The 19,860-nt window shown below is 36.3% G+C and overlaps 1 protein-coding gene across 3 annotated transcripts in view; it reads right to left on the reverse strand.

Moving 5' to 3' along the window:
• Positions 1-125: 125 nt before the first annotated feature.
• HBS1L (HBS1 like translational GTPase) overlaps positions 126-19,860 on the reverse strand; it is a 64,536-nt gene continuing 44,801 nt past the window's right edge. For all 3 annotated transcript variants that reach the window (XM_048936738.1, XM_048936735.1, XM_048936736.1), the window contains 13 exons: positions 18,401-18,657; positions 17,792-17,957; positions 15,104-15,221; positions 12,556-12,702; positions 11,788-11,862; positions 10,922-11,039; positions 10,664-10,732; positions 7,409-7,513; positions 5,107-5,197; positions 3,440-3,548; positions 2,722-2,822; positions 1,659-1,803; positions 126-660 (listed from right to left, as the gene is read on the reverse strand). In XM_048936738.1, coding sequence (XP_048792695.1) covers positions 649-660; positions 1,659-1,803; positions 2,722-2,822; positions 3,440-3,548; positions 5,107-5,197; positions 7,409-7,513; positions 10,664-10,732; positions 10,922-11,039; positions 11,788-11,862; positions 12,556-12,702; positions 15,104-15,221; positions 17,792-17,957; positions 18,401-18,657 — 1,513 coding nt within the window. In that variant the 3' untranslated portion in view covers positions 126-648. The remainder of the gene's footprint in view (positions 661-1,658; positions 1,804-2,721; positions 2,823-3,439; positions 3,549-5,106; positions 5,198-7,408; positions 7,514-10,663; positions 10,733-10,921; positions 11,040-11,787; positions 11,863-12,555; positions 12,703-15,103; positions 15,222-17,791; positions 17,958-18,400; positions 18,658-19,860) is intronic.

The following is a 19,860-nucleotide window of genomic DNA, read 5'->3' on the forward strand; positions in this document are numbered from 1 at the left end:
GCTCTAAGTTATTTTATTTTCTTACATTTTAAAAAATAAAATTAGCCAGAGTTGGCACAACTTCTACGACACAGCAAAAGAAACTTCTTTTTTCTTTTAAATAAATTTAGGGACAGGAAAAAAAATCCTGGTACAACACTACATGCCATTCTCTTGAACCCAAAGTAAATAGTTCGTTTTACCCTGAATATGCGTTCAACTCAAACCTCAAAATATATTAGACCAATAAAGTTACTTTACTGAATTAATGTGCAGCAAAAAAAAAAGCAGATCAAAGAAAATATGTAAACAATTTATGTCTAGAAAAAGTTTGTGTCATGATGATTCATCATTTTTTTTCCCCCCCCAGTTCAACTTTCTAATATTTTTCCATGAGGCAACGGGTAAATTCCACATGGAGCAATACTTGGACTCTTCTGATCAGTGAGTGCAACACCAGCAATTTCTTGTCAGTTGGCATCTTGTTATGCAGTGGGAAAGACTGATGAAAGGTTCCCTCAGGAGTCTAATTCAAACTAACTTTTGTGACCATCTTCTTCCCCCCAATAAATTGCACTTGTTCCTTCAGCTGAAGTAACTGGATTCTTAAACAGAAGTCTGGATATCTGATTGCATTTTGGTTGGATTGTGGAAGTCCAGGCACCTTTGTCATTCTTTAATCTAAAAATCAAATAGAAAAAAATGGTGAAAAATGAAGTACTAACTGTAAAATGATCACAGCTTTTTCCAATGTGATTACTCATGGGGAAAAAAAAAAAAGAAAAAAATTCCTTTTGCTCTGAAATTCTCTGGAAAAAGATTACAAGGACTAAAACAGTAATACTCAAAGAACAAAGAGTTTAGTAGTTCCCAATTCTAGAAATACTGGACATCATAGGTCTAAACAACTTCACTTAATTCAAGTTACATTTAACCAAAAAGATCAAAGCCCTAAATCTGGATCCAATTTACAACCATATACCATTAAAGCATCATAATTCACAGAGCCTTTGGTAGATCAGAGAGAAGCCAGAAATTTTCAAGCTCTAATAACAAGTTTTTACATTAAGCCACTCAGCTTCACATCTCAGTATCGTAACTTTGTTAATATTTCTTAATTTCTCTCCCTCAGGTCTAGAATTAGGAGCTTAAATTCTAAGTCAAAGATCACAGCAATACTTTTAAAATGTCAGATAAAGGTCATTTGTATTTTTCTGCTCTTAATAGAAAGTAAAGCATGTATATTTAACCCCATGCCTTCACTTACACTTGATTGGAAAAAGTCTGTAGGCATTGATAAGAATAACAACATACAACTACCTTCAGTGCTAACAGACACAAACTTGCCATAGTAAAAATGGCCAATAGTTCTTATTTAAAAATCTATTATTCTTATTTTAAAAGAAAATCTATTTCCAGTATATTTATACAGTCAATTAAGTTTCAGAAAGACTGATACTAAAAACAGTGTTATTTTTAACTGGTGAGAGGGGACAAAAAGTATAAATTTCAGAAGTTAGCATTTTCCTTGGAGCTTGCTAAAGCATTGTCTCTTTTTCAGCGAAATAAATTCCATTTTTAGGCTAAAAGGCATAAAATCAAACATAAAAACTAAATGCTATATGAAAGTAAACACCATTCCTTTACATTATAGAAACTCCACTGTAACAACACCATACCTCTGTGATAACTCCTGCAGCAATAGTGGAACCACCATAGCGTAACATAAACCTCCCAAGCTCTTTAAAATCTTTATACAACTCTACAGCAACTGGCCTTTGAGTTTCTAGTTCTATTAAAGCATTCTGTCCTTTAGAAAGGAACCTGAAAGTAAACGAGCAGAAAAATATTACAAATGTATACCTATACAAATGAAGAAGAGAACAGTGAGTAATTGGAAAAAAATAAACTTATAAAGCTCAAAATATGATGATCAAGCTTGATTTAAAGTATAATCCAGGGCACCAGACTGAAAACTCACTTGCCTGGAGCACAGCTTTCTAAAAGGCATCTGACCTTTCTCTAAAAACTTCTACAGAATGTCACCCACCACAGTACCCAGCAAATTGTTTACAAATGAATTATCCCATTAACTCCCAGCTTTCACATCTAACAGAAATCAGCCTTGTTTCAAACCCAAGTCCCCCCAACTTAGGAGCCAATCCATTACTCTATAGACACCTTTCCCTAACCCTAACCCTATCCTATTATCTTTCAGTAAATCTCAGTCATGCCATTTCTGGAAAATGATTATTTTAATTATTTGTTTGCCAATAACATCTCTATCCAAATACAGCTTTCAAATAACAAAAGGGACATTCCTACAGGTTAACTTGTATGAGGTGGTTCTGTTTGATTCTGACTGACTATGTAGCAGAATTCACAGTAACCCATTTCCACTATTACACCAATTTCATAAGAAGAAATGAGATAATGTAAAAAATAGGTATATCTTTTAAGCACAGGGCTAGTGATTTGGGATTCGTTCTCAGTTCTGCAACTGATCTTATGGAAGTCATTTTATTTCTCAGGTCCTCACTCCTCACTAAGTGGAAACAATTTTTTAATTCATAAAGCACTCTGAAATCTAAGCATGAAACCAGCTAAAATAATGGAAGCATTTTTTTTAATGTCCTTATAAACATATTATTGCTTCATAATAGAACTTGCTTGATACAACACACTTTAATTTAAACTCAGCCCATTTTTTCAATATAATCATTAAGTATTCAGAAGACTTACTTAGGTTTTTTCTTTGTCACTTCACCAGTGCTTTTGTGCAGGACACTCAACAATCTTCTAATAGTAGCAGGTTCACTTACTGTTTGATAGTGTAACAGCACCTAAAATACAGTTTTCTTTTATTAAATCTTACAAAATAATCAGAAATTCTAGGTGTTAGTACTCAAAAACACATAGCTCTTTTGAGATTGATTTTTTTAAACAAATGCTTCTAAAACTTCTCCCTGAAGAGTCCCCACTTCACATTCAGTAACTGTTTTTATTTCCTAAGCTTTGTGATCTCTGCCAATATAACAAAAAGTTCGTGTATTATTTAATTACAAATACATTTTTCACTCTTAAGTGTTTAGTTTGTGCCATGTCTATGTACTTCTGTAGTATTAACCACGTTTTGTTGTTGTTGTTTTCAAGGTATCTTATAACTCAGTGCATCATTATATTCCTAACAGGGTATGGGCTTTCAAAAGAACAGCCTAGCATGACACCATGCTGGAATGCATTCTCCAAAACGGCCTAGCTAGGCATTAGAAGCAAGATGCACGAGCAACCACAGCAGCATCTTACATCCTCTTCAAGTTGCAGCAGAATTAGTTTTCCTTGGAGGGAGGGAAAAACGTCTGGATACTAAATGACTCTTTACATTAGACATGTGGGAAAGCATATGGAAAGGAAAAACCCTGAGCAACTTGAAATGAAAATAACTTTCAGAGAGACTTACAGGGAATCCTTTGGTGACTGGAATCTCAATATTGAAGATCAGAATCCGAGCTCTGAATCGAGTGCAAACTTTAACAGGTTCCTTGGGATCACAAAATACACAGCCAACACTACAGAAAAGGAGAACAAAAGTTCTTACTTTAACACATATGCGTAATATGATATGTCATATATACGATATAAAAAGTTTAATTGCCATTCTAAAAAAACCCACCATGTTTAAGACACGTAAAACAAAGACAATAACATTTAATAACAGCCAGGAAAAAAAAAATCAGGAATATCTTATTAAAACCTAAAACCCAAGTAATTTCTATACGATGCCTACGCTGCTTAATGGATATGCATGACGAGATCTGTCTAGTTCAATGAACAATTACATCCACTGCTAATCAGTTTCTAAAAATGTCATCGTTTCCTGTGTGTAGGTACTTTGAAGAATTAGACTTTCATTCAGAGATCGTTCCAAATCAACAGCACAAAATACTACAGGGAATCCAAAACGGCAGTGCCTCTGTAATTTAACTAATTTGTGGACAGATTAACATAGTAATCAGGAGTCTCAAAACTCTCTCAGGAACATTTACATCCAAAAAGCTCTACTTAAACTGAGTCACAAGAAAGCCGATGCTCATTACAAGTCATTAAGGTAGACCAGACAGCTTTCTCAAGCAGCTGTCGTCAGACAGCTAAAATGAAAGTTAATCCCTCCCCCATCCAAAAAAAGACCAGAAAGAGTGAGCTGTGTGATTAACCCTACACATAAGAAGTAATCAAATTTCACCAAAATCAAGAAGACTTAAAACCCGCACCCCTTCTTGACAAATCTAGTACATCTTCAGAAGAGAAATGACATCAAAGTGATGAACTGCATCAAGCCTTCATTCAATGAGTAAATTTTATTCTCCATTTAATAACTACATACCCCAGAGAAATGTGTTTTTTTCTTTAGAAACAAAGCCTAAATTTGCAAAACTATCCAGGCATTTTCCAAGCAGTAGTTTGGAAAGTTCACACCTTTTCAATGTAATAGAGCAGTACAGATTACAGACCCAATTATCTAGCTTGAATAACAATTGTTACTTCCCTAAAAACTTGAGGCTAATGCTCAGCACAAAACTTACATACTAAAATAGAAAAAAGCCATTTACTCTGTCTCCTCGAATACATCAAAAGAAAAAAATATACAGGGTCAGCAAAGCATTTGCCATGAGATAAAGTGACTGAACATGTTGAACAAGAAGTTCAACATCAATTTCGCTTATCCAGCTTTACTTATTGGCATGCAATGGCAGTTGTTTGGATGCATTTTGTTAGAAAAATTTTGACAAGCTCTTCAAAAACATCTTTTTCATTTAGCAGAAAGAATTCACTCATTTCAGTAATTAAGATATCTAAGGAGAAGTCTTCAGGAAAAAAGCTTAGAAGGTTGCTAGTGTCAGCACGAAGCACAACAGCTAACAGCATTCTTCTGAGGCTGCCGTTGCACTTAAAGCAGATGTTTCCAACGTTTGTTCGTGCAAGCCAGGTGATAGGCATCACTTCGGTTTTAAATATCCTGGTAGCCACATCATTCTTCAAGTAAACCGCTGATTGTTAAGTGTAATAGTTATAAAGCTTTTCATTAAAAACAAACCGTTACTTAGACTGAAACTTAGTTCTGCTCACTTGATTTTGATGATATCCATGCCGGTCAAAGTGAGACTAACGTGATCTCCTGCTGCAGCCCAATCAACTGGTTCATCGTGAAGTGTGATTCCTGGAAATGAGTAAGAACAGAACCGCACAGTGAAGTACCTAGGTTCTGAGTTACAAACAAACACCTCTGTTTGGGCCATTTGTGCTTCATCAACCATTACTCATCAATTTTCAGTATGAATGGGTTGAGAGTAAAAGCTTTTTAACTGAGAACACTGAGGAAGCTTTTTTTTTTTTTTTTTTTTTTTTTTTATTTCTTGCTAAGGACTCACTATTCTCTAACCCCACCCTGCACAATAACATGGCTTTATATAAGCCGTAAGAGAGGCCCTGGCACTTGTCACATAGCGCAGATGACGCAGTCCTGAAAATGCCGTAGTACTGAAAATCTCCGAGTCTGCCCCACCCATCCTTTGAGGCACATGCACACCCCAGACCGCATCTTTCATGTACTTTAATGGTACTAGGTCAACTTTCATTTACCTTAAGTGGGTTTGCTAACTCTTTCATAAAAAAAGCGTAACAGATTGCCTTCCATTCACGACATCGCATCTATTAGAAAGCACCATTTGAAGTAATTTTATTCCTATCTTCATGTATTCTAAATGCTTTAAAAGTTATCCTGCTAAGTAGGTGAGTATAAGACTAATTCTTCCCCGACTTAAAATTCTGAACTTTCCAGTGGACACCAAGAATTATATTGCTCAGAAAAAAACTTTTAACAATTACTGCATACATCCATAGGATCTACTTCTATTTCACTTCAGACTGTGTTTATATATTTGCAAATCTGTTCCCAAACCTTTTGTCAAAGCCATGTCAGGAAGTATCATTCAGCTACAAGCATGTTAAGTACTGCTTTCTAAATAGTTCTGTAATTGTTACCTATGTATGTGCCATTCTCACAAAATGATTAAATCAAGTTCAGCCTCTCAAAAATGAAAAACTCATCGTGCACACTATATATAGTTAACGTATTATAGCGAATTACATAATCTTTTCTTCACATTAAATGTAAATAATACATTCAGATTAGATGTTAGGAAAATATTCTTTACTCAGAGGGTGGCGAGGCACTGGCATTGCTGCCCAGAGAAGGTGTGGGCTTCTCCATCCTTGGAGATGCTCAAGATCAGGTCAGATGGAGCCCTGGGCAGCCTGAACTGGTGGTAGCAGCCCACAGCAGGAGGTTGGAACTGGGTGGTCTCTAAGGACCCTTTCAACCCAAGCCATTCTCTGATTCCATGATTAATGAACTAATACTCTCAGTTTTCACTCAGTGTTTCAGACATATGAGAGACAGTACACAAGGGAACCATAGGATTGTACATAGAGTAGGCTATTCTCAAACTGAATGTGACAAAAAAAGACATCTTTTTCCCTGCCTCTTCCCTCACTCTCAAAACAAAGGATTGACTACAGCAGCTCATCATCATAATTTGTGTGTCATCCATGTTACTGTAATGTTCTTGTGCACTGCTAACAATGTGTGTACAATAGTACAAACATGCACACTGAAGAGCCTCTCAAAGTAAAACCAAGAAAGCTAGTTTTGGAACAGAGCACAACAGTCGTACTGACATGTTGCTGAATTCAGATTAAATAGTTAGACACTGAAGCCTACGCATTTATTTCAAGGTCATATTTTTTAACTCATTGGTGTATGCTCAACAATCCTGTTTCAGGAACAGAAAACTAAAACAGCTTAATAACCAATGTCTTGACTTAGCAATTCCTCCTTTCAGAGATGAAATGTATTCAAGATTAAATCCAATTTTCTTGTATTTTGTTGGTGCTCAGGACATTTACATCCTGAAAGTTTGTATATTAATGAAAGGATCAGTGACAAATCTCATGAAAAAGCAGCACAGACATAACTCTCAAGTTCTTTCACATCTTAATAATTCCTAACAGTTACACTGCACAGTAAACCTGAATATTAATGATTCTTGTACTGCGTTTTTAAATAGATATATATGTATTGTTGCAATTCAGAAGATTCTTTTTTAATAGTTCATAAAACAAAGTCAGGAGGCCATAACACTTGGAATATCTGATAGAGCAAAAAAAGGTTAAAAAAAAAAAAAGTAAGATTTCACATACTCTTCACAGACATATTTATACAGATACAGTCACATCTAAAGAAATTCGTTTTATGCTTTCACATTTTATGTTTGACAGTTAGTATCAGTTTGACAGTCTGTTACCATTTCAGTAACTGCTTCTAAGCCCAGTATTGACCTGAAAGTAAACACACTTCTGAAGACTGTACCTTTTGCAGTGCAAGTTTCATTGGGAGGCATTGCCAGAAGTCGTTCTCCCACTTGAATATAGCCAGCTTCTATTTTTCCAGTCACACAGAATCCTGATCCTTGGTCTGCAATAAACACAGTAACAGTTTGAAGCAATTTCTTAAGGTCAATTTCCCATCGCAAGTTACCCCTTCAGAAACACACAGATAAGTCTGTAATATCATAAAGACTTTTTCCCTATTAGAGAGTTCAGTACTTGCAAGACAGCCAGCTGTGCATCATTGTGAAAATGAAACGTTCAATTCAAAACCTCTAGATCTTAAGCTTTTCAGAACTAAGGAGAAATATCCTTCTTTAAACAACTGTAGGAGCATGACAAATACTACAAAACATTTTAGTTTTGTAGTATTAGATTAAGCCCCTTCATTTCTAGGGATTTTATTTAATTCATGATTTTCTAATTACAGATAAAAAATATACTACAGTCATAACAATTTTCATACACACAGGTGCAACTTCCTATGCCATTTACTGTTCAACTGAGTCAGAGCTCTACATGCTCTGTTTGCATATTTCATTTACTCCTAGAAAAATCAATAAATGATTTGGTCCTATTTAACATGAGGAGTTCTTATAACTGCATATGACTTAACTATTTCTAAGTAGAAGATATGCAATTTATTTTAATTCTTGAATGCCCACATCCCTAACTGATACCCTGCTCACTACTTGAACAATTCATTTTTAAAAGAGGTGCCACACATGCGCATGTACAAATATACACCTTAAGAAATGCTTCTCTCCCACAGCAAATGCTTATGGATATATTTCAAAAGAATCATCTGAAGTGATTCTACATAGACAACAAAAACAACAAATATATACATTTTGGTGAATATTAGAAGGCAGTAATCAGCAAACATATTAATATTTTTTCTACCACATTAGTCTTGAGTCTTATACCTCCAATACTTCATTTTGCAGTCATAACTGTTATTGATGGATGTTTCCATCCAGCTAGCTGGAAAACTATTACCAGTATGTCTGTGAGCTAATCTCCCTTCTACTCATTCTGGCAAACAAGATGGACACAGTCAGTTAACAGATGACATAGGATGTCAAAAGAATAGAAACCTGGAGAAGTAGATAGCTGTTAGAAAAGCATCCACATATTATGGTACATAAGCTATCTCAACACTGTGCCAAAAAGAACCTAAAGCTAGCTCAGTAAGCACATGCAGACAATCACAATCATGAACTGGTTCCTGGTTCCCAGCTATCTCCAAGCAGAATCAAAAAACAACTCTCTCACTACATCACCTGCTCTGCCTTGGTAGGCCAGTATGCTGTTTGAAGCCTTGTGCATGCTGACTTCTTTTTGAAAAGTGCCCAATTCCTTCACTTCCCCATGAGATCAGTGCAAGTACAAAAATGCATAGTAGCGGACAGAATTGGGCCATAAAAAAGGGCTTGATTTCTGCACATCATGCTAGTTAGGTTCTGCCATTTAAAGGATTAGGCCTCTTGGCAACCAATGCTTTTCTCAAGTCAGATCAAGACATACCCTATAATGAGCTCAGTGAGGACTGATGTTGCAGTGAAGGCAAATGTGTTTTCAGACAGCTCTTGTCAGGAGATAGCTTGCCTGGAGAGAACATTAGGAGGTCTATGGAGGTCAGTAAAACCAGGCTGAGGTAGATGAAACACACACATTACAGCCTCAATAAAGAAAGGGGATTTCCAAGCTGCAGAAGAGTGAACTCAGCGCTCTCACTTTTTACACAGTTCTGCTCAGTTCAAAGTGCAGGAGAAGCAGGACTGCTTCTCCTGCATATGCATGCACGTTGGAATAGAGCTGAGAATAACTGTTGCTTCTGCAGTGGTGTCTGCAGTTACTTCCTCTAATGGAATCCAAGTTAATTAAGTTCTGATATCACATGTTTAAAAAAAAAAAAAAACCCACAACCTAAAAAGCACCTAAAAGGCCACATTCATAAATGAACCCTGTATTTGTAAATTGAGTTTATTTCCAAAACCATTGCTGGTTTGCTTACTTTAACAAAAATCAATCTCTCTTCCAGAGAGCAGATTTAATCTAAATTGTTCATTTAGTGAAACATCACTCAACACAAAAATGATTATTGCAACAAAATATATTATTTTGAAAGATCTCAATCAAAAACTCCAAAAAACTTTCCACAGCTCACAAATTGAATGTAACTATATTGAAAACCTTAAATATAAAATCTGTGGTAAGGCACCAGGGCAAATTCTCATGCAGTGTTTCAATATTTAGTATTACGGCTTCAGCATGCTAAGTAGGCTATCCCAGGGCATTCATAACAAGTAGTATTTTCTCAAAGACCTAAATCAGAACGCCTCAGAGTAGGTTTTTCCAATTACAGCCAGTATTTCAACCTGGTTTGTTCATATTTCCCCTACAAACAACCTATACCTAAATTCAAATTTCTTTTAAAATACTGAACTAAATAATATGTGATTTAAAAGATTTTTTCATGCTGCCATTTGGTTTGCAACATTTCTGAAGGAACCTGCTCAGAGTTTCAAATTAGATATGTTATATATCTTATTTTTAATACATTTTCTAAATTATTTCTAAATGTAAATATATTTAACTCTGAAAAAATTAAGTTTATCACAAAAATCTTAGCTGCTCAGAGCATTCCATTTTCTTCAGGCCATGGCAACAAAAACTGGTTATAGTTACTGGCTGTCCATATATATTGTAGTGCTAATGAGCAGCTTGGAGCCTCTCAGTTTATCCTTGGCTGGCTACAAAGCTTCACCAAGCCACCCCCTTTCTTCTACTCCCTCCCCAGGCTTTATATAAAATAAAAAAAATTAACATAAAAGAAACAAGTCACATTTTTTTTTATTTTTTTAAATTTAAATTAAATCTAGGACTGAAAAATAAAAGGCTTAGAAATTGTACTTGCAAAGACAGAGAAGCAGTACTCTAGGGAACAAAACTCTGTTTGGAAAAGAAAGGCTCCCAGATACTGTCACACAGAACCATCAACTCATTACATAACTAGTTAGGAAGTCACCTAGATTCTTCCTCAATTTTTTTCCAATAGGTTTCTCTTTCAGTGATGATGAAAATTCCAAAAAGAACAGTACTTAGATTACTATTCCTGTTCAAATCCGCTGATAGACATAAAGCTCCTATTTTAACACCTACTTTTACATCTCTTTTCAACACTAGTTTTACATAATGGTGTCATTCTGTTGAAAACATTAGAAAAATAACCAACCTTTAAAAACATCAGCAACACACAATCTGAACGGTTTGTCCACTGATCTTTGCGGTGGCTTGAAAGAATCTGTAAAAAAATTGGTAAGATCTTTTAGAATATCTGTATTTAAAAAACTCTCTCAACAACTTCTCACTTGGAAATTAATCAACCACACTGCATTCCAAAGACTTTGCCTCACATCTTCCCCAAAACAAATATTTTGACAAGCACATGACTGAGCCATATTTGTTTCTAAATGAGAAAAACTGCACTCACCAATTTGCTCTAACAAACACTTCCCTTGATACCATTTTGTGAGGTCACTTGACTGACTTCTCGTGACTAAATTTTCACCACCAAGACCACTTGTTGGAATATAAGCCACATCACATTCCTGATTATGAAAATAAACAGTAGTTAATCAGACATTGTTAAAAGCCCCTTCTAGCAAAAGCAAAGGATGCATTTTTCAATATTATACCTCCAAGCTTTACTTTGTATTTCCCATAAAGACAGGTTACTTGGTGAATCCATTTCCTTTCTGTTTATCTTTCCTAGTCACAGTGCTCCAGCAAGGAGTTAAGATAACAACATTAACAACTAGAAACTGATTTCAGATAACAAACTCCAACTTCATATCAGACAGGCATGCTTTAGTCTGAGCTGCTGTTCTACACATAACGATTTCAGGAAGGCTGCAACCAGTTCAAATAGATAGCAGTTTGAACTGAGGAAATGGTAGAAATAGAATTGAGAATGTCAAATAGAGTGTTCTTTTAGTTCATAATCCTTGCCAAGACCTGCTCCAATACAAAACCAACTACTGTAATTCATATAACACTGAACATTTCAGCAACCCCTCATCTACTCTGCTTTTAGAAAACAATTCCAAGAGACTACAATGCGAGTGCCCCAAAGATTCAACAGACCTAAGAAAAGATGATGACAGAAAGAGTATTAAAAAAAACTGATTAACCTTACAAAAGGGTCAGAGAACACTCTAGCAGTAAGAAAAGGAATGTGCAATAACACATGCACATATGACCAGCAAAAAAGTGATACAAAATAACCTGACCACAACAACCACTCATCCTACCCAAATGCCTGAACAAAGCAATGAAGATCTCAGAAGTCCATGTTACCTTAAAACCAGCTTGTTTAAGAAACTGGCCAAGCTTACTGGTAATTTCCTGGAATCTTTCTTGTTGCCAATTGACCTAAAATAGAAACAGATTGTGATAGTAAATTGTAGATTTCTAACACCTTAAACAACAGTTGCATGTCATTAAGTCTGTAGTACCAATTGGGCTTCTCACACACAGCACTTGCAGATGCTGTAAATACAAGATTTCCAGGTGGGTTAATAGTTGAATACGTAAGAGCAAACAAACACATTAACAAATAGTGACAACAGTCAACACAAATTTGCATGAGGTTCTAGTTTGATTAGTCCTTGAACAGCATCTAATTCTTCCTTTTTCTGCTTTCCTTTTTTTTTTTTTTTAAATGTTCACACAAAATTTAGATTCATGAAGACCGTATGTCACAGCAATAATCTAAAACACAGCAAGTAATACGTAACACACTTTACAGATTTAAATAAAGCTCTTGGACTTGACCTGACTGACCACCAAGGTGCCCTTTACAGATGCCACTGGATTAGCACCTTAGTCCAAATTTTCACACCTCTATTCATTTTAAATTTAAATACTCTAACTATCTTTCTAGTGTGCTTTGAAAATATACTCGAACAGAAAATTAGTGTATAGCCTAAATAAAAGACTAAGGGCTGAAAATCAAAGAAAGAAAACAGCAATTTCATTATTAGTTTCACAATATTGATCCTTAAATTTATGATCCACAGTCCTAGTTGAAACCCCTTCATTTAACTGAGAAAGTTAAGCAAGTACCTGGTCCATTTTATTGACTGCAACAGCTAGCTGCGTGACTCCAAGAGAGCGCACTAATAATCCATGTTCTCGAGTTTGTCCACCTGTCTCAAATCCTGCTTCAAATTCTCCTCTGCTGGCATCCACAACCAAAATAGCCACATCGGCCTGGATTATAAAAACAAAAGCAAAAAAAATATCCCAAACAATTGAAACTGTTTATGAGATAGTAATAATCTGACTAAACACTTTCATCAGGAACAGCCCACACAATTGCACTTTACAGAGAAGGAATGTGCTTCAAATGCAACTGGAACTGTTTATTTTATCTGCTTCATGCCCATTTCACTGACATACCATGGCATTACATCATCTCATGTCATTCACTGTTGTTTTATGTTAAACACAAGCCAACACTTGCCTGAGGAACCTATCTTCTTCAGAGCACCCACTTTGTTGAATGGACCTCAACTAATGAAAGTATTATTCAACCAGAGACAACTGCTGCATGTTGCATGTTGATGTTTCACAATCTATTCAGCACAAAGGAACATGCCAGACTCAGAAACTGGAAGACCAAGTAATCCACCACATATTTTATTATCTAGGCAAACGCTCTGCCATGACATTAAAGACAAATAGTTATTGCAGCCTACAGCACTGTAGAAAAAACAGCACACAAGGAGAAAGGACAGATTTAGCTGTCAACCTTACATGTTGCTATATAACATGCCTATTAAAAAAAATCAGATAATGAAAGCAATCAAAAAACAACTTTCTCTTCTTTTGGAAGTAACAGCCAGTTAGAGTTAAGGAAAGAGAGAAAAGACGTGCTTTCTCATATTCTTTACAATATGTAAGCTTCAGGATAGCAGGAGAGGAAACAAAGCCCTCATCCAAAATACCTCTCCCACTGATCCAGATGCAAATTCCCCACATCTCACATAGGGAGGCTTGTGCATGCATGAGTATGACAAAAGGGAGAGGGGGATGAATTTCCCCATTGCTTGGAGCCCCAGAAGTGTATTGTGGTAGATGTCTCCCTACAGAAAAATGTTTGTTTTAAAGTTACACAGAAAAAAAATGGCCTGAGAACTTAAGTGAATTAACTATGTATTTAAGGCCAGATCCTGGCTCTGATAAGGCTCATTTGCATTTTGTGCAACAGCAGTTGGAGATTCCCACTAACAAAATTTCCCCTGATGTGAAGGCATCAGGGCCATACTTGCTTTCTTCAACCCATTTCTTCTCTGCTAAGGCTACCTGGGCATCAAAAGCTTGTAGTTTCAGTGATTTCCTTAATAGGCTTCAGAATACAATTGCCCTGAGGGAGGTCCTGAGTGAGTCCTGAGGGAACACAGAAGCGCATCAAGCCTTAGCTGGCAAGCCTTGTCTTCTGCTCAACTAAGGCAACCGCTGGTAGGTCTGCAAGTTGTATCCTAACACTTTGTGTCTGCATTACTTTTTTTCAAAGATGAAAAAGCACTTTAAATCAAAATTGGAAAGAAAATAGTGTGGTTGAGTCAACATTTTCTAATGATCTAAAACTAAAGAACTAATTCTGGTTTCAAAAATCCTGATCTTTCTGCAGTGTACGTCTCGCGATATAAGTAACTACACATGCCCTACACCACACTTTGAGAACTCTGCCTGTCCTGTAACCTAACCACTGAGTCACAATCCCCGAATTCTTACCCAGCCTCTGCTACAGAGCTAGAACATGATTTGGAACAAACAGCTTTCCTACAGCAGTTACTCTCTCTATAAAACCATAGTAACAGTACCTATCCTTACTGAGATAATAAAATAAAACTCATATTTCAGGTTGTAATAATGCAATACACAAAACACAAACCTCTACACAGTATGTGTTACAACACTTAAACTCTTGTAATTCAAGGAATCAGTCCTACAATTAAGAAAACTTGCATTTTCAAGTGGGAAAAAAATCACACATTTTATTGCATTTAACAACGTACCATTCTCCCCTATTTAACTATCATAAATTAACCAACTAGCCTCCATGAGAATCGGAGGTATAATACCAAATTCAATGATAGCACCCACTGCTTTTGGATTTGACCTACTGCTCCCAAAACCACAGTCACGCAGTCTACACAAAGCTTCCACTGAATAAAACATACTGCACGTGAACTCTTATCTGTGCTTAATCATACATTATGAAATGTATTTAACACATGAATACCTTTTGCTGGCCTAAACTTCTTCTTTAAGCTCAAAACCACTTAAAAATCTCTATCTACAAAACTATGTTCACAGAGATTCTTGAGTAGATAAATGACACATTTGAAAAACTGATTCCATCTAACTGCAGCTCAGTATTCAATCTACTTCCCTAATAACACTCTTCCAAAAAGTTAATTACAAAAAAAAAAAAGCTGCCTTTAACATTAAAACAAATATACTCCATCTAAAGTCTAGAAAACTTGTAAGCTATTTTAGCACCATCAATGATTCCGTTTCATGTTAGTTTCTATAAGAAGAAAGCGAATTTAATTTTAAAGTTATAAATAATGCTATTGGAAAAGACATTTTAAACCATCTCTACCTGTGCAGCTCCTGTGATCATATTTGGAATAAAGTCTTTGTGGCCTGGAGCATCCATCAGAGTAATTACTTTAGTCTTCGTCTCAAACTTGGTCATACCCACATCCATTGTTACTCCCCTTAAATGAGACATATGTGGAACAGATCATTAAAACTGTTTTGAAAGCTTCGCACAGTATAAAGTAAGCTATTATACGCACAATCATGAAATTATACAGGTAATAAATTTCATTTGATTCACTCTGCATCAAAAAATTGAAAGAAATTTGCTTGCTGGAAAAGCAGACTCTAGAGCTATCTTTATATAAGTCTAATCATTAAGAAACAAAAATCAAGCAAAAATACCAGTTTAGAGACATTTTCCCTTAATAATTACAATTTATCTTCTGAAGAAATGTCTGGTACCTATGTGAATAAAAGTTAGAAAGTGAAAAAAATAAAATAAATAATAAAAAAAAGAATAGAACCAGGGATGCAAGTTTAGGGCTCATAACGATTTTTTTCCTTGAGAGTTTAATTGCTGTTAACATCTTACATTTCATAGGTAATAAATACCTGACCATATTTCTAGTTTATCATCTTAACCACACTGCATCACAAGTAGCTTATATTCATACTATAGCTAACTTGCTAATTTTTCTTTTACAAAGCAGTGAAAACAATTACTGTTCTAATCCAGTTACATCTACAAGCATTAAAATTTTCTCCCCATCAGCTTTTCCTCTCTCACATACTTTGACGAATATTACAACAACACTATCAATACTATACAGATTAGAAACCCTAGCATCAGGGTTCTTCTGAAAATCATGTTCAGTTGCTACTGGATATTCTCCCCCAGTTCCCTGTTCCCACTCCTACTCAGGTTTCTACGTTCATTTCATAACTGAAAGGAGATGCATATGCAAAAGTTTAGTTATATACAGAGTGGCTGCAGATGTGTATCTGCCTTTAAAACAAAGGTAAACACACTACAGCCACCAGTCTAACTGATGTTCTACAGCAGCAGTTTACTCTGTTACATTTATCTTTGCAACCAGAGGAAGTTATATGCTGTAGAACAATGGATGAATGATTAAAAGGAAAACATGAGGGTTGTTCCAAAAGTAATGCCTCCTATGTTATTCCACTGATCCACAAAGTCAGAGACAGATGTTGGCAGCATGGCAGTAAAACACTGTACCTTCCCACCAACAATCCATTACATGTTGTTGCTGCGTGACACATAGCAGCAGAGGAGCAGTCTGACAGAATGGCATCTGACATGGAAGTGCATACGAAGCAAAGGGGTGTCCCTGAATTCCTCCAGAGAGAAAAAATGGCACTGACATTCATTGATGCTTGCTGAACACCAAAAGAAAAGAAAGAGTGGATGTGAGCACAGTGAGGTGGCAGAAGTAGCAACAACAGTGTGAAAGACAAACCATATCCTATGTGTGATAGCCATGTGCAGCTGTCACACCACAAAATGAAGAGCGACTCAATCAGCTCATCCAGAACAGATGACAACCAGGGGACTGTGTACAGAGCTGAAAAGAACTGAGTATCAGTTTCAATGCTTTGGAAATGACGGTGCTGACACTGAAAAGTCATAAAGCTTGTGTCAGATGGGTGCCATGAATGTGTGCATGGGAACAAAGAACACCATATGCAAGTTTGTCAGTACCTACAACAAATACCAGGCTCAAGGTGAAAACTTTGAATCCTGAATCATACCATTGCAAGTGGCAAGACACACTGTCCCTACTACAAGCTACAGTCAAAATGGCAGTCCAGAGAATGGTAATGTCAATTACTCAATCAAAGAAAGGGTGAAATAGTGGGCCACCTCCACTAGTGTAGATCTTTACAAGCGCAGCACACAGGCTCTTGTTCATCACTGGCAAAAACGTATAGCTAATGGTGGTTACTATGTTGAAAAACTGTTTTGTAGCTGAAAATTTGTTCTATTAAATTTGCATCTGCAATCATTTACATGGAAATAAATGAGGCATTACTTTGGGAGCAACCTACGTATCTATAGCTAGATTGATAGATAGATACAGACACACACACACACAGGAAAGTTCTTTATTTTTTTGAACATAATATATCACGTCACTTTCTATTCAGTTTTCTTGAAGGTCATATATATATGTTTTAATTAGCTTCACTGCTTCCCCATTACATACTTTTTTAATATGGTAGAATTTAATTTTAAATTTCTGTAAAGTAAACATATATATTTTTTAGGATCACCTTGATAGTCAATGTAATGTAAGTCAGGTGTGAACCAACATTTTAGTGCTTAGTTTACTGTTCTGATTCCCTTTCATACAAACAATTTAACCTAGAGTTTTCCCACACAACAATAACCAAGTTGAGAGAAAATTTGCAGTAATAAACCAGAAAGACAGCTTTAAAGAAAACTGGCTTTCAGCATTGTACATTTTGGTCCCACTCTACAATCCTTCGCATAGATAGATGTGAAGAAACACTGAACTTCTCGTTCACATTTTTGAAATCAAACCAGTATATTAATTCTCTCTTGATATGTACTTCAACAAAGCAAAATATTTACTTATAAGCACTGAGGAAATACCTGTAAGCATTTAGAATGCTTCTATCAAAGCCTTATTAGTAGATCTCCTAACAAACGTTGCACTTTCAGAAAAATGTTATTAATTTCCCATTAAATTGATAACTCTACCTTTCTCTTTCTTCCCCAGTTTCATCCAAGACCCACGCATATGCAAATGAAGCTTTGCCAGCCTTCTTAGACTCCTGTTCATATTTGTGCATAGTTCTTTTGTTCACATTTCCCAAGAGGTAGAGTAGGTGACCCATTAAAGTACTTTTACCTGCATCAACATGTCCTATGGAGGAAAAACACAGCAGTTTTACTGATTTACAAATTTTAAATATAGTACAACATGAAATAGACAAAAATATATGAAAATCACATACACTAACGTTCATGCAATCCACAGGATTTTAGCAGTACTGGCAGACACTATACTGAAACTGGTACTTTATGTTGACAGCCAACTAGTATCTCCATATTAGTACTAAAAAGAAAACACTACCAAGAACAAAACAAAACAAAAGTAGATCTTACTAGTCTGTCAAATGCAAGTTAACTCAACCTCATGGTTTAGCCAAGGAAGTCTGAATGTACTTTCGCCCAATAGCAGTGGTGAAGCAGATACAACTGAAAACAGCATATAATGATAAAGAGATGACAATTTTCATTTTTTATCACTTCCCGATTCAATCAACAGAGTTTTTAACCTCTATACCTTTAACGTAACATTATTACCTATTACCACCAAATTAAGCAGTTGTTTTCCTCCTTGTCTCTTCTCCAATTCCGCTTTCACATCTATTTGTGGTTTTGTCTTGCTTGTTTTTTTTACTGGAGTAGGCATGGTATTCTGCTCTTCTGAAACCTGCACTACTTGGGGTGAAAGAGCAGGTTTTGATACTGCCTCAAGAACCCCAGGAGTTACACTGGCTTCTTCAACTGGCAGTCCTTTCTGAGGTGTGTTAACATGGCCATTTTCTTCAGTAATCATACTATATGAGGAAAAAAAAAAAGAAAACACAGGGAATGCAAATGTCCAAGAAATTAAAGAAATATAGGAGAAAAATAATCTTCCCTTCCTTATATAAGTCTCAGAAAAATACTATATAATAAGTCGCAACAAGTCCATTAAGGTGGAAGTAATAAGCAACTGGATACAAACTTCACAATACCAGCTCTTCACATCTCTTCAGATAAGTACTATACACAAAAGCAAAATAAATAATCTTGCAAAACTCATGACACTCTGATAAACAAAAGCTTCTCACAGCCACTTCTTTTAACATGGAGGGAAAAGACTACAACAGAGACTGTCCTTCTCTGCAGTGAGACTGCTACCTAAATGAGCTTTGAGACATCCTAAAATAGCTTTCACTTACAGTAACGAGTACAGCTGAATGGAGTGATATTCCATTGTGAGAAGATCAGCAAAATATAGAAAGACTAGAAATAAAGCATATCTGAGCTGCAATTTAAGGTGCAACGTTTCCACAAAATCACAACAGGTAAGTCAGCATCTTTTTTTTAATACCCTCATCACTGACCTGATGAAGGGTAGAGTCCACCCTCAGCAAGTTTGCTGATGATACAAAGCTGAGAGGAATGACTGACACACCAGAAGGCTGTACAACCATTCAACAAGACCTGGACAGACTGGAGTGTTGGGCAGGAAAGAACCTGATGAGGTTTAACAAGTGCAAGTATGGAGTCTTGCATCTGGCAAAGAATAACCGCATGCATCAGCCTGGGTTAGGAGATAACGTGCCGGAGAGGAGCTCTGCAGAGAAGGATGTGGGTGTTCTGGTGAACAACAGGTTGCCAATGAGCCAGTAGTGTGCTCTTGTTGCCAAGAAGGCCAATGGTATCATAGGGTGCATTAAAGAGCACACAGTAGCTTAAGGGAGATTACCCTCCCTTCTACTCTGCCCTGGTGAGGCCACATTTAGAATACTGTGCCCAGATCTGGGCTCCTCAGTGCAAAAAAGACAGCTATCTTCTAGAAGGAATCCAGCAGAGGACCACAAATGTAATAAAGGGCCTGGAACACCTCCTGTATGAGGAAAGGCTGAGTAACCTGGGTATGTTCAGCCTGGGGAAAAGACGACTGAGGGGGTATCCGATTAACGTTGATTAAGTATCTAAAGGGAGGTGGGAGGCAAATGGATGAGGCCAGGCTCTTCTCGGTGGTGTACACT

This window comes from Lagopus muta, chromosome 2 (genome assembly GCF_023343835.1).
Source record: "Lagopus muta isolate bLagMut1 chromosome 2, bLagMut1 primary, whole genome shotgun sequence".
NCBI lineage: Eukaryota > Metazoa > Chordata > Aves > Galliformes > Phasianidae > Lagopus > Lagopus muta.